This window comes from Bradysia coprophila (assembly GCF_014529535.1).
Source record: "Bradysia coprophila strain Holo2 chromosome IV unlocalized genomic scaffold, BU_Bcop_v1 contig_5, whole genome shotgun sequence".
In the NCBI taxonomy this organism is placed as follows: Eukaryota; Metazoa; Arthropoda; class Insecta; order Diptera; family Sciaridae; genus Bradysia; species Bradysia coprophila.
The window spans coordinates 6,815,879-6,832,796 of record NW_023503374.1 but is presented as its reverse complement, the minus strand read 5'-3'; the positions used below and the strand labels follow the sequence as shown (position 1 = coordinate 6,832,796).

Here is a 16,918-nt window from a genome sequence, read left to right as displayed (position 1 = left end):
TAGTGGTATATAGCTGTTTAAATAGGAATTTATGAAAGTTGACTTCGTACGGGGCTGTCTATATTGCCTACGGCAATTTATTTTATGTATGTGATAACAAGGCAAAGAGTGGATAATGTAAGTGATTTTAAAGGGCGAATAGCTTTTCAGTAGAGAAGAAAATTTAGTAAGAGAAATGAAGAGTTTCACATTACAGGCTTTTGATACGAATAGGTGTTTCGTACGGGTCGGCGTTAGCTATGTTTTTTCTGTACAATTAACAGCAATTAACAACTTACTTCCAATGTTGTAGAATATAATTTTTTGGGCGCCATTTATTGAAAGTGTCGTCTTATTATAATACCTGTAATCTACAGAAATACGGGAGACGTGAAATTTTTTGCTTTGTTCTATTTATCAAAATTAGGCTTATCTCAATTAACCCAGATTATGGATACTTGTTAATTGCAGCGAGTTACGTATCTCTCAAACTTTGACGTTGCAATAATTCTAATGCATTACGTTATGTTTCTTGAGGATTGAATTGAGTATTTGTTTTTTTTATGGAAATAAGGACATCACGTAACAGAAAACCAAATTACTTTTGGTACATTCGATCCCTTATTATGGTTTCACCTTTCTTATTCAAAGGATGCTCTCAACTAATAACAATAGATTTAGATCTATTTTTACCATTATTTGGTTAGATTGTGTGTAACTTTCCAATTTTTTCACACTCAAGCGCTTTATCGGTTCAGTTCCAGTGTGGTGTATTGGCGTGATAACGCATATCTCTTAAATATTCAGCGTCTAAAGCTGATTAAATGTAAATGTTTTCAAGATTAAGGTTGTGACTTGCTATAAATCACTGTGTTACATGAACAAAAAAGCTCAGTTGATAATCAAATCGCATTCGGAAAAGTTTAATTTTGAATTACGAAAGACCCAAAATGGTTTACACTAAAACGTGTTGTGTGACTATTCTATTTGTAATTTACGTTTGTTCGAGTGCTGCTAACCAACGACCAAATTACTTGACTGACGAAGATTTTGCAAAGGCACGACTAATACAATCGGCAGCCATAAATGGAACAATGTTCACTCCTCCCAACTACAGAAAGGATCAACCTGATATAACTCCAAAGAACGCCTATCGACACAGGACATGGCCGAATGCACGTGTTCCCTACACACTAGATCCTGACTTTGACGAAAATCAAAGAGTTCAAGTTGCTCGTGCAATCGAAAATTATCAATCGAAGACATGTGTGCGATTCGACCCGAAACAACCAGAGGACAACGATTTTGTTGAAATTTTGCGTGACGATACGACTTGTGGACTTGCTCATGTCTGTAGAATCGGAGGACCTCAGTTCGCTAAATTTGGAGGTGGATGCATTAGCGCCGCAGTTATGAGTCATGAACTCGGACATACTCTGTGTTTTGGTCATGAGCAAACTCGGCCAGACAGAGATGATTGGATATCGTGGAATACAGATATTTGCAACCCACATGGCAAAGATAATCCAGACGATTTTACGACACTTGACTTGTTTTACGATTATGTCAGTCTGCAGCATTACGAGGGAGAATGCTACAACGGATGTATCATTCCAAAAGTGCCAGGTGTTACGAAATGTGGAGGTGGCGACGATCTCTCAGTCATCGATATTGAAAAAATAAATGCTTTCTATGGTTGTGAGGGTTGTTACTCTTACCGGTTCCGCCCCATGAACCTTATTACAGGTAGCGATCGTTTACTTTTCGGCGGAGTTGATATAACTGGCGAAACCTTGTATCCTTGCCGAGGATATCACAATGGTGATATTATCGTTGGAAAAGGAAATCCTAGATCACGCGTCTGCTACGTGGGCTATGGTGGACTCGAACATGTGATTCAAGAAAACTTTGAAATTATCACCAACCCGGAAAGAGCTAATCTGTTTTGGATAAGACGTCCGGCAGATGGATCGTTCCCGGAAAATGCTGTTCGAGGCGGCAGAACTGCAGAAAGGGAACCACTGTACATTGGAAGATGCTCACTTGTCTTTGATGGAAGACCGACTACGATTCCGGGAAAAATCCATCGTAGTGCTTCAGATGGCATGTTTGTTGTTTTTGGTGGTAGAGAGTATGTGTGCTACGATTTCGAAATTTTGGTATGCGCTTAGAGTTTTTGGAGCTGTGGAGAGAACTGAAATGAATTAATCCATTTATCTACTTGAACCGTGAACAATTTTGTAAATTTTTGCAACCGCAATAGAACTCTAAAAAAATAAATTGGTGTTATTCTTTACGCCTTACAAAATAAGCTCGGAACAGGTCAGGCTTACGTGATTTGAACCAAACATGATGCGAAAAATTCTTACCTCTGGCCTCAATTAACCTTTTTGAACTTACCTGACCTCTCATGTCGAGTTCTCTTTTAAGGCGGTCGACCTACTCCGAGCTTTATTCTGAAGTTTTGAAAAGATTGAATGCAAAAAAAATGAGACTACACCTACTTCAATCTTAACCCTTCATAGATGGCAAGCTATCACCACTATAACTACAGAATCTTTTAGGGACTATTTAAATTACGGACAGTATAGTTTTCGACCAACGAAGCATGTATAGTTAACTTAAATACTTTTAAGATTTCTTTTAGCTATCTTTAAGACACCACAGGACAGTTTTCCAAAATTACATCTGCTGGATTCAGGTTAGAATCAGTTATTTTCTAAGCTTGTCCTGACCTGCAGTTAAATTTGTTTTTTTTTTAAGTGCAAAAAAATCTAAGAGGATAACCTGACGTATTAGAAAGCTTAAAAACTTGAAATAGTTAAAGCACCCGATGGTAGGTTGTTTTTCTAGATTTCTTAAAATAGATTCCTTACCAGATATCTCGGGTCGTTCATACAAACGAGCACAAAGCTTTGAATATTCCGAAGGTACAAAACTTTGTTTTACCTGAGAAACACACTAATTCCAGGAAGGGAAGGGATAGGGTGTTATCATCGTTTTCAGCCTGTTACGCAGAAATAATCAAGTTCAAACGAATACACCAAAACAAGCAAACAGAGCATAATTGCTCTTCCCTTTCCCATGGATCGCGTCAAGCGAAAGTTGAGATGAGATGCTGTTTCGACCTCCGGATACAGTGGCGGTCAGAGGTTAGCGTGGTCTAACCATCTTCAGTCGTTTCCACTGGTCCGTTACACGAGACAGCAGTAAATTTTCTGATTGAACTAGTAATTTGAAGATTTACAATAAAAGTTCTGCCACCTTTCGATGGAAATTTCGAAACTTAGTGAGAAGCTACTATGAAAATGTACCCACAAAACGTAGCACAACAAAGAGAAAATTCATTTCAATCATTTCAAAAACCTACGGAAAAACAAACTAAAACTCACTCACCCCACCAGCTCACGCACGGATCATCTCACTCGCCTTCACAAAATTCACTCGCCTTCACACAAAAACCACTCAAATTTCACACAAAATAAAAACCAGAAACCACAAAAACACACAAAGTAAAAACATTGACACTTTCATTGGTGTCTTGCGGATTATGTGGAGGCAAAGTTACCGGCTACAGGTGAGATTTTCAACATTTTTTTGTCAGTTAAAGTGGTATTCACACTCGTCAATATGAAAATTTGGAAGCTAGTACATACTTTGCTTTACGTGATCATATCCCTTCCATTCGGCTTGGTAAACACAAACCTCCCCCTAGTCAAAACAACAAATTTTGAATCAAGTACCTAATGTGGTCTGCTATTCAACTCGCGGTTAGATGTCATGAAACTCCCAGCCAGAAATTTGATATTAAAAAAGAAGATTGCAAATCATTGAAATAATAAGTGTGCTGGTGTCGAAACGTGTTTTTGTTCAATTTTTCGATACATGTGACGTGTTGTACTCTTAAAGATATTTTGTTTTTGTTCGTGAACAATTTTTTATAAAAGCTGAAGATGAGCGAAACTATTGAAGTGAGCAGTAGCGAATCTACTGAAGTGAGTAGTAGCGATACTGAATATGAGTCCGACGAAGAAGGGGCAACGCCAGCAAAAAGGCGTAGAGTAGATAAAGTCGATGCAGAACTTTCTTTCAAAGAGAAAGTGCAAAACATTCTCGAAAAGCTGTCAGATGATGCCCCCGGTCCATTCGCTGTTTCCGGAAGACTAAATGCCCCAATAACCACCATTGCTCTGAAGGTAAAACTGAATATTTCGTTGCGCTTCGACGGATACAATTTTTGACAGTAAAAATGTGTGCCATTGCAGAACTCGAAGAATGTGGTTCACTTTCCGCTGTATGAGGGCGAGGCTTCCAGTGTTATTAAATTGATGGAGCAATCACCTTATGGCAAAGGTCGAAAAACTGTTGTAGACACGGCAGTAAGAAATTCTTGGGAGTTAAATTCCGATGGATTTGAGGTAAGTTCTTTTATTGCAGAACCATTCAATGGTTATTTGTGTACCTGTTTTGGACGATTGATTTTAGGCAATTTCGCGGATTGTAGGCCGAACGAAGTGAGGCTTACAAGCAAAAGTGCCTAAAATCAACCGTCCCAAACAGGTGCACATGTAAGTTTTCATGCAGAGGGCCGGAAACCCGAGAAAATCCGAAAAATTGCCCTCTTTTTCGGCCCGGAAGCATGAAAAATTATTTCAATCGTCCAAAACAGGTACACCACACCGATCTGATTCATCTTTCCGAATACTATTATTTTGTCTGAGCTTTCGGCGGGACCAAATTTTTTCCAGTAAATGATTGTCCAAGAAATTCATTCATCAAACACTACTGATCGATCGTTTGTTTATGTCAGACCATATTTCTACTTACAGATTTTAAATCCAGCCTGGAATGATTTCATTAACAACGAACTCGTAGCTAAAATCAAAGAAGAAATGTTCATCGACTTCTCATTCACGCCATCGCTGTACAAGCTGTTGCTCTACAAAACTGGATCGTTTTTCCAGCCTCACCGTGATTCCGAAAAAGTCGATGGAATGTTTGCCACACTAGTGGTTCAATTACCATCAATCTACAAGGGAGGACAGTTAATCGTTCGTCATGATGGCAAAACCGTAACGTCAGATTTCAGCTCTACCGACATGAGCAACACATTCAGCACGTTCTTTACGGCGTTTTACTGTGACTGCGAACACGAAGTCTTGAAAGTGACCGAAGGATATCGAGTTTGTCTTGTGTATAATTTGATAAGTACCAGATCGATAATCGCTACAGCCCCACGTCGACATGCATTTGAGCTGGAACTGGTGAATCTGATTAAGAATTGGGAATATCGCGGAAAATTGGTGTACGCCCTGAAGCATAAGTATTCGGAGTCGAATCTTTCCTTTGATAACCTGAAGACAACGGACAGATCGGTCGCTAATTTTTTGGTCTACATCGCAAAAGAAAACGATTTGAACGTCTATTTGGCCATCTTCAATAAAGAAAGTTCCGGACAAAGTACCGACCACATTGACTTTGGTCGACGCAATAATCGTTATGGTGGTAAATATAGCGACGTGGATGCCGATTTTGATTCGGATGATCAGGATTTTTCTTACGGGAAAACTTACAGTTTAAGTAAATTGATAGCCATTGACGGTGCAAATATTTTATCTAAATCGCTGACTGTAAAATTCGATGCCGAAGTGATTCCTGAAGATTGTTTCGAGAACATTGATCCATACCGCAAAACGGCTGAACCGACTGGAAATGCTGGAGTAGATGTTACTCGTTTTTATCGTAGCGCAGCGATTGTATTCTGGCCGAAACGCTTCCTTCTCGAAGTTCTAAAGAAAGGCGGTGCCAGTTCAGCCGATTTAGATAAGATCTTCTTGAAGGAGATCGACACATATCGTGGTAAAGTCACAGACAACACCGTTGAAAAGAAGTTGAAGAATTGGGCGGAAGAAATCATATCGCTCCGAGGCAATAAGTCGATCGATGTTATCAAGGCTATAGTGGATATGAAGGACATTCCGTTGATTCAGTCGTTGTTCTCCAATTGCGTAATGTTGAATGAAGTATCAATGTCGTTAGTGGTCGACGTCTGTGAAAAGTACGGTTGGAAAACTTTCGCTGGCCAAGTACCTGAAATGTTTAAAAAGCTGACAAAGGAAGATGGAATTGAACTGATCGGCCGGATCGGTACTGCGGACATGGACGAAGACAAGAAAATTATCGTTCACAATTCGATGCAAGTAATTTTGGATAAGACAGAAAATGGTAGTTCATCCACAAGACCATCATATTTCTCGTGGTATGCGAGTCCACCAACGATGGAAGAAAATATGAAAAAACGTCTGGACAAACAAGATTTTTTATTATCTGCCTGTCGTTTAGCTGAAAAAATGGATTTCAAAATGTTCGATTTTTCAACGGCCAAGCCAATGCTTTTGATTGTTCCAGTTTTATTACGACTGGTTTCTAAAGAATCGAAAAAACTAACGCCATTTTGGAAGGACGTTGCATTGCATTTCGTTCGCGAAATGGAAAAGGAAGCTTCCAAGCCCACTGTGGTTCTTAATTGGCGTCGAAAAGACAAAACGAATTGTTCATGTAGCGATTGCTCCCCTCTAAATGCGTTCTTGGCGAGCGACCAAGTGACGATCAGTTTCAAAATGGGCAAAGATCGACGAAAGCATCTCCATCAACATCTAAATGGAATCAAAAATATTTCGCACGAAACGGATCGTGGTGGACACATTGGTGTTCTTGTCATCCGAAAGACCTCTCAAAGTGGTTCAGATGAAGCAGAGAAGCGATCCTTTTCCATCGCACATTTACAAAAACTACAGTCAATCGTGCCGAAATAATCTTATTCTTTGTTGATTGGTGAACATTAGAAATGTTCGCGTTCTGAACTGTATAACACTCCATTCGTATGAGTGATTCAAATTTTTGTTTAATTAAAAATATTTAACTAAAATCGTCTTGTTCCGTTCTTCATTCGACAATCTATCCTCCCGACAGGCGCTTTTTTGAAATGAAGCAAAAATTTTTTGAATTGAAGCGTGTGCCGTTTACGAATATAGTGGTTCTGGTAACGATGCAACAAAAGATGAATAAGGTGAAATAATGTACTGTGTAGCACATGATTAGCCTGTCACATACGGCTATTCATCTGCTTTCGATAACGACGACAAAAATAATGACAAGCTGTAGATAATATAGTCCTTTATATAGTAAAATGCATGTTAAAAAAATTGAAGTACAAGATTTTAAATCAATCGATTAAAAATACTTTGATCGATGGAAGTAATAGACCCGATAATAATACTGATCATATGCTTGCAGGCTGAAACAGGTTGACTAGCGTTAGTACTAATGATTTGAAAATGCTTGTATGAAATCTCAATGACCTTGACATTGCAAAATACGAGCTGGTGCTTGTGCACACTCCCAGAGAGCATGAACGTGGATACAGTTACAGTGGAATGACCGTATTCGGATTTTTTATTCAAATTTAAATTTTTCCGGGTGCCAATAGTCTCTTTGTAATACTGTGGCTAATGGCACCAGGTGCCAATAGTCTCTTTATAATACTGTGGCTAATGGCACCGGGTGCGATTAGCATTAGTATAATAAAGAGACTATTGACACCTGGTGCCATTAGCCACAGTGTAATAAATAGACTATTGGCACCTGGTGCCATTAGCCACAGTATTATAAAGAGACTATTGGCACCCGGTGCTAATAGCATATTCGTACAACTAAAGATTAGAAGAAAGTTAAGGAATACGTTTCAATACAACTGGACATGTCGCCTCCCACTATCGCCAGTTTTTATTTATGGTGATAATAGTATGTTGTGTTACAAGTATTTTAATACTGATTTTTCAGCCACTTGTTTACAATAAAATTTATTTTATTTCTGAAAGCTCTCTGCGTTCGGGACTGTAAAGACAAAACCTAGCTGAAAATATCGAAATTTAAATTTTCAGTGTTTCCATTTCTTGGATGAAGAGTAGAGAACTTTTAACTGGTTACAAGAAACATTCCGAGACTTCTTTTATAGAATAATAATAAAGAAAGAAGGAGTGAGAGCAAATTTAAGTTGAATACAACAGTACAACCAAAGCAGAGTAAAGTAACCCAAGCAGAAGTAGTAGTTGTCGATTCAGCCTAGGTCATTAACCAATACACTTCAAGCATGAGTGATACTCTAAATAGAGTTCTGAAACTGGACAGTTTGTCGTACAAATTATGGCACTGTAAAGGCCAACACACACTAGCATCTAATGTCATTGGGAATACCATATTTCTACTGTTTAAATCAATGAAAGTCTAGAACAGGTATGGTCGATCGGCGCATTCGTCTTAAACGCACTCACATTTTATGTCAAAATAATATGAAAATGAGTGTGTTTAAGTACGAAAATCAAATTTTTATGTCCTCCGGGCGGACAATAGACCATACCTGTTTTACACTTTTATTAGTTTAAATTACCTAAAATTGGTTGAAACCGGTTTTAACAATAGAAATATCATATTCCCAACTGACACTAGATGCTAGTGTGTGTTGGCCTTAAGCAAATTTGTAAAGAAAAACTCATACGAAATTGAACTCTATTTGGCAGCTATTTTTGGACCACTCGAGCTTGCAGGGCAATGCATTTTAACATGAGCAATGATAGAAAGTTGCTTTTCGCGTATGATACACATATATCCAGTTTCTCTTCAACTCAGTGGCGAAAATCAAAGCTTTCGTTGCCTTCATTACATGCGACTCAATGATAATAGTATGTTGTGTTACAAGTATTTTAATACTGATTTTTTCAGTCACTTGTTTACAATAAAATTTAATTCGTCTATATCATTTCTCTGTTGGCACAAAGCAGTGTTACACATGTTATCAGAAAAGTCCATGTCATTTGCAAACTTCGGATGGCAGTCTAACGTTTTTTTGGGGGAAAGGAAGAGAATTTTTGGATTATTATCAGAATATCGAGCAGACTCATCAAGTATACTCCTCAACACTTCAAGGTGTTGTAGTGCCCAATTTTATCCCGTTCAAATTAAATGAACGATTTAATTCTAGATGATAGACAACGTCAGTTCAAGTTTATTTTCCCTAAACCATTCGTTGCTGTGACAATAAATCAAATTTTGATTTCATTGGAAGCGATAAATCAACAATGTACGTATAAGTGAACCAATTCACAGTCACACACCGAAATAAGTCGCATGTTCAACGTTATAACATTCAACATACATTTTCCATATATATCTGGCAACTCATTACATCAATGAATAAATGAATGAAATGAGTTTTATAGCAGGTGAAGCACCAATAAAAAGCTACGGTAGTCGAAAGCCAACCATTGCGCAACTATCGTGACAAAAGAACGCCTTCGATGATTTTTAATTTGATTGTTAAAGGATATTATATTTGAATTGCGCATGTGATGTTATATAAAATTGACACACAATTTAATATACCCCAATGCCCGTGTGTTCGGAATAACATAAATAGAGGAAAAATTGTAAATAAAATGCGGCTACACTGCATGGATTGGATCAGTTTGATATAGGATTTAGAATTGAATATTTACGTGCGAGGGTTGTTTCAGACAAGACATTGCGATAATATTATAGTGATTCGTAACAGTTTTAGCAAGAGAATAGAAATAATGTGTAACGGACCACTTCACAGACCTAATGGATTAGCCGACCCTTTTTCAACTTTTCATTTTTTAAGGACGTACAATCGTCTTTTGGGACCAGCAGGTTAGATTCGTTAGGAAATTAGCAAAATGAAATTAGTTTTCAAGAATATAGTTAAATGTGAAAGATTGAAATAAAGTCACTGACGTGCAAGCCTGTGAATACTCACGAATTCTATTAAATGACAAACGGATTTTCCATTTGCATTTTAAACTTTTTTTTTCGAGTCGCATGAAACACTTTTTTTTTGGTTAGAATAATTGAAATACTACGAATGTGCGTCAAATTTATAAATTTTCTGTAAACCAGTAAACCTCAATCACAGCCAAAAAAATTTAATTTCGTTACATATAATTGTAAAGTTGAGTTCTTCTAAAAAATCTGTTTTTCCTTCATAAAACTAAAAGTTCTCAAAATCTGTGAGACCGAGCGGTGACGTAATTCTGGGATTGAAATAAATGGGAAAAACATGAGATACGTTGTATTTTTTCTAATAAATCTCAGAAGTGCGTCACCCCTCACCAGGTCTAAGACCATATTTCCATAAGAAAAATGGGCACTTAAACATTTCAACTTCTATTTCATCGCATATGCATCCAAACCACATAAAAACCTATTTGGCCCAAAAGCACATACAATTCAATTCACATACCTTTCAAATGATACCCCACACGACCATACATGTTTTGTGTACCTCGAGAAATTTCTGTAAGAACAGTGTAAGTCTTCGGTTGAAAACTTCAACTACACATATTTCAGTGTGGATGAATTTTAAAACCATCAAGCCCCTATTCGGCTCAATAGTACATGTGATTACCTTTCTAATGACACCCCACACGACCCTGTACGGGACGTGTAACTGAAGAAATTTTTGTAAGAAAATTGCAATTTTTCGGTTTTTGCTCATCTTTCACCAGCCACACAAGCTTCGAAGAATTTTTTTGAAAGTGGTTTTGCCTTCTAGGGTCGAAGTCCTTTCTAAGCACATATAAAAATTCCAATAGAAAATGCGTCCGATTTCGGTAGGCTGTTTTTCAAAAGAATCCTCTATGTCTCTTGTCACCATCTCTGCGTTCGAAAGTGAATAATTTGTGATTATGATGTCTTTTTGTGTGTTTTCCTTAGTTATTTTGGTGTAAAAAAAATGAAATAAAGTTGAAAATTCGCCAATGCTATTCGCAGATTCTGCGAATAGTGTTTCTTGGTGACTAATCGCAGAATCTGCGAATAGTGTTTCCTGGTGACTAATCGCAGAATCTTCTAATAGTGTTTCGTGATGACTATTCGAAGGAACGTTTTCATTGAAAATACAGAAATTGGACAAAAATTTATTTTTTCGTTACTTCAATAGTTCAACCTTAATGCTGAAGGGGTGACCAAAGAACTAACCGTTCCTTATATGCGACCACGAACTCCAAAAATAAACCACTAAACCAATAAAATAAGCACTAAGCTTTGAAGTAGTGACCAAATTCCGCAAAGGAAACTTCCCAACTGAAATGTGTGAATTCATAATATTTTTCATTTCGGGTGACTGACATTTATTTGTTAACATTCAATCCCTGCATTCTGTCAATTTCTTTCTTCCAAGGTGGTGAAGAGTCAAATCATCCATATCAGAATAGTATGATACGAAAATAAATGGTTATGGTGACTTTTGTTCGATTCTTGGGAATAATTTCTACGCAACGGAACGGTTTTTCTGAATCCTCTGAGGTCACATAACCCTAACAATACTCTGTTTTGGGTACCCTTTCAAAAAAACATCTTTTTTGCTTGATGACCATATTGTGAAAATCCATACAAAATTCGGAAACAATTAAAAACATTCTATGCGGAAGGATCTGCTCAGATATGGTGTAACGGTTTTTTAGTGTCTACCGAGGTCCCATTACTCGCAGGAATACTCATTTTTTGGGTACCCTTTCGAAAAATTTTTCCTCATTTGAAGGCTACCGTAAGGCATTTGGTTCGATCCTAGAGAATACATCGAATACATGTTTTTCCGAAATGCAAGGTAGGGGCAAATTTACAAATTTACGAAAAGTAATGTGGAAGCGATTTGTTGGATTCTAGCGAATCAATCCTTTTATGAAATGTAAAATGAATAGATTTTGGTCTATGCCGTTACGTTATGCTTCATAGATGGTTAAATCCCCTAGCATGTAGTATCGACCAAACCGCCTTTACGTTGCATTTTTACAAATGTTCTTTGGTCACCACTAGGATAAACTAGTGACCGAATTCCGCGAACTAGTGACCATATAACGCTACAATCCATGTGGACACAAACAATAACAGTGTACCACATTTGGCCATATCGTTTGGTCGCAATTTCATGTCGGTCTATGAGAGAATTAAAATTCGAATAGTGAAAGAGTGGCGTAAGATAAATGTTGTATGTTTTTGCGCCGCGCGAAAACATACAACATTTATCTTACGCCACTCTTTCCATCTGCGAATAGTGTATCTTGGGGACTATTCGCAGATTCTGCGATTAGTCACCAGGAAACAATATTCGCAGATTCTGCGATTAGTCACCACGCAACACTATTCGCAGATTCTGTGATTAGTCATCAAGAAAGACTATTCGCAGAATCTGCGAATAGCGTCGGCCTCACAAGAAAGTTTGACACAGCGTCAAAACAAAGTTTGTTTGCTAGAGAGGGTATTGGCAATGCAGAACGAAAATTTAAAATGTCACTCATTACTTCATTCATTCATTCAAACATTCTAGTTTCTCACCGACCGTGTCGAAAATACTTTAATAAACTGGAATTTATTTAGGAAAAAAAAAATCAAAATTGTCTTTAAGTGGATCAGTATAGAGAATTTTTATTAATTCTCAAACAATAAGCCTGATTCTCTTAAAAGAAATATTGTCGATTATTGCACTTCGCTCTTTAACCATTTGGAAACTTGTTGTCTTAATACAACAATTTCAAAAAATTTTGTACTAAAATACAACATAATACAACAATGCAACACTTTTGGTTTACCGTTAGTAACCATAAAGCAAAAGTGTTTATAGTCTCAAACAGAGTACTATTTTCTATAAAATTAGAGTACCACTCATGCTTGAAGTGCGTTGGTTAACCGTAAAAATAAAACAACAGCCGCAAAGTTACAACCATGGCAGCTATCGAGAGCTGACTTGCTAGAACAAGTTCCATCACTTCATAAACCTAGGTTCCATTTAAAAATGCTTTTCAGTCATAAAATGTATCATATGAATATCAAATCGCTACGATATGTAAATCTGGATTATTTCGATACAATAGACTATCGGAATTTCAACAACTTCGGCACGCAACATTATTTCAAGCAAACGCCTCGAAAGTACACAGATTTGTTTTTTAATTAATTTTGATTGCAAAGCTCCGTACAACGGAAGTACGCTATAGACACCTGTAACATTAGCTAAACCTAAAAACCTAACCTAACCTAACCTAAAAAAATCGGTTCACATGCATGCATAGAACGATTCCAATAATTAGTCAACCAGGCCCGGACTGGCTCAAAAAGGCCCTTCGCGGAAAAAGTCAAAAGGCCATTCTGTTCGGGCGACTTTTTACAATTAGGCTCTCGATTCTCGATTCGTATGACTGATTAATATTGTGTAACTTCCACAGTGTAAGTGAATCACACAGTTCCGCCACATCACACGGACAATTGGTACATTTGCGGTGCAAAATTTTAAAAGAAAAAATAAGATTGTGAAAATAGCTCAAAGAACAATTTTTGAATTTTTTTTTTTAAATTTCGCTCACCTCATTCGCTAGTGAAAGTATATAAACTTTTATTAGGAGAGGCCTTTCTGTAAATTTTTCTTCGATTTCCAATCAAAATTATTCTAAATTATTCAAATTTTCGTAATGAGGCCTTTCGCTCAATTTTTTCTTCGATTTCCTACTGAGGCCTTTCTGTTAATTTTTCTTTGATTTACAATCGAAAATTTCCTACTGAGGCATTTCTGGAAAACAAACAGAAATGTCTCAGTGGAAAAATTACGATTGGGAAACAAACAAAAAAATTGAGAGTAAGAAAATTTTGATTGGAAATTGAAGAAAGAATTAACGGAAAGGCCTCAGCAGAAAATTTTCTATTGGAAATCAAAGATTTTGTCTATGTTCACTACAAAGGGCTTCATTTTTTTAAAACAATAAATGGTCGAAATTCAAAAAAGGCCTCGTCGGGACTTCGCCTGACTAAGGCAAAAGGCCCTTCGGGAATCGCCCGAACGCCCAGTATGGCAAGTCCGGGCCTGTAGTCAACTTGCTTTGATGTTTTAAAAACCTTTTTTATGCTTTCGTAGGTATATTATGCCAAAGAACCTCTTCATGGTTCACTGACAAAAACGTTTTCAGATTATTATCTGTGACAGATAATCTTTCCCCAGGTAATGTCATTTCTCATACAAAAACAGCATTACCTGTCACAGATAATGTGATTTTTGTATGAAAAATCACATTACTTGGGGACGCAACCGTCAACTTTTTTCTCAGTGTTCTTTTCTGGCAAAATCTCACAAACCGTTCGACCAGTCTTACGTATCCTCGAACTTTTAATATCATAACTTGCTTTCTCGACATACAGACAAGAATTATTCTTTGTATTCGGTACCTCTTAGCAAAGACAAACGTTGAGTCTATAGTCGTTGTCGTGAAATGACCTTCTTCTCCAAAGTGTTAACAAAATGACAATGAGGACCAAATTACCCTATTTCTACAGCTAGTTTCAGAAACAAAAAAAAAACTTTTCCGCACGATTTTATTTACTTTCCTGGGTGATTCGCTCTAACTTTTACTTTTTCTATATAAGATAGAAGATCGTGTATTCGTATAGAGTCGCCTTTTAATTCCGAAAATGTCTTAAAAATAAGTAGGCAACAGAGATTAATTTAACAAAAAGTCTGAAAACCTAATTAATCTAACTTCAATTTTAGATTTGGGCCGATACTACAACATGGCTGTGATGAAGGACCCCAAAGATCGGAAATTTTCATTGCAATCGAAACCATCTGACATTCTTCTCAAATCAACCCCATCCACAATGTCACACTTGCTCAGTCCAACATATTCCACAGATGTCGAGTCGTTGAATACTCCAACATACGCAAATCATAGTACGTTTCGCAATCAGATAACTGGATTTGTTAAAATTTCTCAACGAATACACTCGCGGAATTTTGAAAACCGACACATTTTCTGTATCGTGTTTTACTGTTCTTTGTGTGAATTTTGCATGTATTTTTACATGGAGAAATCAGAAACTCAAGTAAAACACAGAAACAGAAAATGTGTCGGTTTTCAAAATTCCGCGTGTGCAAATCGGTTCGCAGACAAGAATTACCTATTAAAGATCCTAAAATATCCAGGGCTTTAATCAAAGCGCTACCTTAGGCCGAAAACGCACGAGCAATTTCTTGTTGTAACCCATCAATGGAAACAATGGAAAATAATTGTCGATTCCATCAATGGAAAATTGTTCGCATGTTTTCGGCTTCAATTCGTTGAAAACTAGATTAATATGTGAATACCATAAGTATGACTAAACTGTAATATTTAAAGGTCCGAGTCGTACAGTATCATCCACTACATGTGCCGTTTCACCATCATCTACAATTGTTGATGAAACATTCGAACCGAATTTTCTGCTCAGAGAAACCGACAAGATCGAATCATACCAGTCAATGATGAGTCGACGACAAAGGGGCGAGAAACGTCCCATTCCAAATGAACAAAAAGATGAGAAATATTTCGAGCGAAGAAAGAGGAACAATGAAGCAGCCAAAAAATCTAGAGATGCACGGAAAATTCGAGAAGATCGAGTAAGTTTGAGGATAAAAAGATTTAAAAGAAGAAGACGAAGGGGCTAAAGAATGAATTTGTTTTTCGATGATTAGATAGCTTTCCAAGCAGCCGTTTTGGAACAGGAGAATGCGATATTACGAGCACAAGTGGTTTCGTTACGCGAAGAAAATACCACGTTAAGGCATTTGCTGTGCACTAGAGGTACAAATATTTCGATTTGATTTTTCGGAATAAAGGATTCATTTTGGTTGGACTAGAATTTCCTTAAACCTTTTTACAATCAATCTTAATTTGAAAAAGAATTTTTTAATATAGTTCCACGACGTGCTTTCACTATTCGATTTGAAAACTTATTACAATTCTTAGAAATGTAAGTAATTTCAATCCGTCCATATGAATTCTCAAATAGAAAAATTGTATTTTATGCTGAAAAATGAATAAAAGAAAATTTGTTAAAATTATGGTTGTAATCGACCAATGGCACAAGACTTTATTTTACCTGGAAGCCAGACTAACTCCAGGGGTGGCGTTATCTAATATGCAATCACCAAAACAAACAAACAAACAGAGCATAATTACTCTTCCCTTTCCCATGGGTCGCGTGAAGCGAAAGTGGAGATAAAATGCTGTTTCGACCTCGGGAACCAGTGGCGGTCAGAGGTTAGCGTGGTCTTACCATCTTCAGTCGTTTTCACTGGTCCGTTACACGAGACAGCAGTACACTTTCAGGGCATCGGGGAATCTGGCACACGCGATCATAGTATGCGTTCTTTTACTACATGTAACGAAAAGTCATGACGGTGCCAGATTCGCCCCTTAGAGGTGAATCTGGCACACCATCAATTCGTATGGTGTGCCAGATTACCCCACGCCCACTTTCAGTTGAACGAGTTTCGAAAGTTTACAAGAGCAAGTTCATTTTCTGATGGAAAATCGGGAAATAAAGTGGAAAACTGCTGTGAAAACACCCAAGCGCAGCAAAAAACAGAAAAAATTCATTCAAACAGAATCAACAAACAATTTCAACAAACAAACGCAATAAACGAACCCAACTAAAATAGACTCACACCAAATTTCGGATCGTCCTTTCTATGCATTGAGGCCAAGTCACATTTCATTCAATTTCCCAACCATTGGAACAAATTTCTTAATTCTTTTCGTACACCAAGCACCAAATTTAGTTTTTTCTTTTCGAATGACGTTAAATTGACTTTCAGCTGAATGACCAATCACATTACTTGATTAAAATTCTGTGTAGATCAAAACGGTGCGTCCTTATACAGGACGTTTGGAATCACTGAAAGAATGTTTATTTAGAAACCAAATTCTGAATGTGCCATCCTGTGTAGATCAAAACGGTGCGTCCTTATACAGGACGTTTGGAATCACTGAAAGAATGTTTATTTAGAAACCAAATTCTGAATGTGTCATCCTGTGTAGATCAAAACGGTGCGTCCTTA

The 16,918-nt window shown here is 37.2% G+C and overlaps 3 protein-coding genes across 3 annotated transcripts; all 3 read left to right on the top strand.

The window, feature by feature from the left end:
• The first annotated feature begins 860 nt into the window (after positions 1 to 860).
• Positions 861 to 2,273, top strand: LOC119071923 (zinc metalloproteinase nas-8-like). Its single transcript, XM_037177045.1, has one exon. It carries the CDS (start codon positions 930 to 932, stop codon positions 2,148 to 2,150), a length of 1,221 nt encoding a protein of 406 aa, XP_037032940.1. The 5' UTR covers positions 861 to 929; the 3' UTR covers positions 2,151 to 2,273.
• A 1,480-nt stretch (positions 2,274 to 3,753) lies between these two features.
• On the top strand, positions 3,754 to 6,901 carry LOC119071887. The gene is made up of 3 exons (XM_037176987.1): positions 3,754 to 4,175; positions 4,245 to 4,397; positions 4,809 to 6,901. Exons 1-3 carry the CDS (start codon positions 3,933 to 3,935, stop codon positions 6,792 to 6,794), a joined length of 2,382 nt encoding a protein of 793 aa, XP_037032882.1. The 5' UTR covers positions 3,754 to 3,932; the 3' UTR covers positions 6,795 to 6,901.
• Positions 6,902 to 9,495: 2,594 nt separating this feature from the next.
• On the top strand, positions 9,496 to 15,708 carry LOC119071956 (D site-binding protein). Its single transcript, XM_037177088.1, has 4 exons — positions 9,496 to 9,708; positions 14,591 to 14,770; positions 15,216 to 15,475; positions 15,551 to 15,708. Exons 1-4 carry the CDS (start codon positions 9,612 to 9,614, stop codon positions 15,677 to 15,679), a joined length of 666 nt encoding a protein of 221 aa, XP_037032983.1. The 5' UTR covers positions 9,496 to 9,611; the 3' UTR covers positions 15,680 to 15,708.
• The last annotated feature ends 1,210 nt before the right edge of the window (positions 15,709 to 16,918 follow it).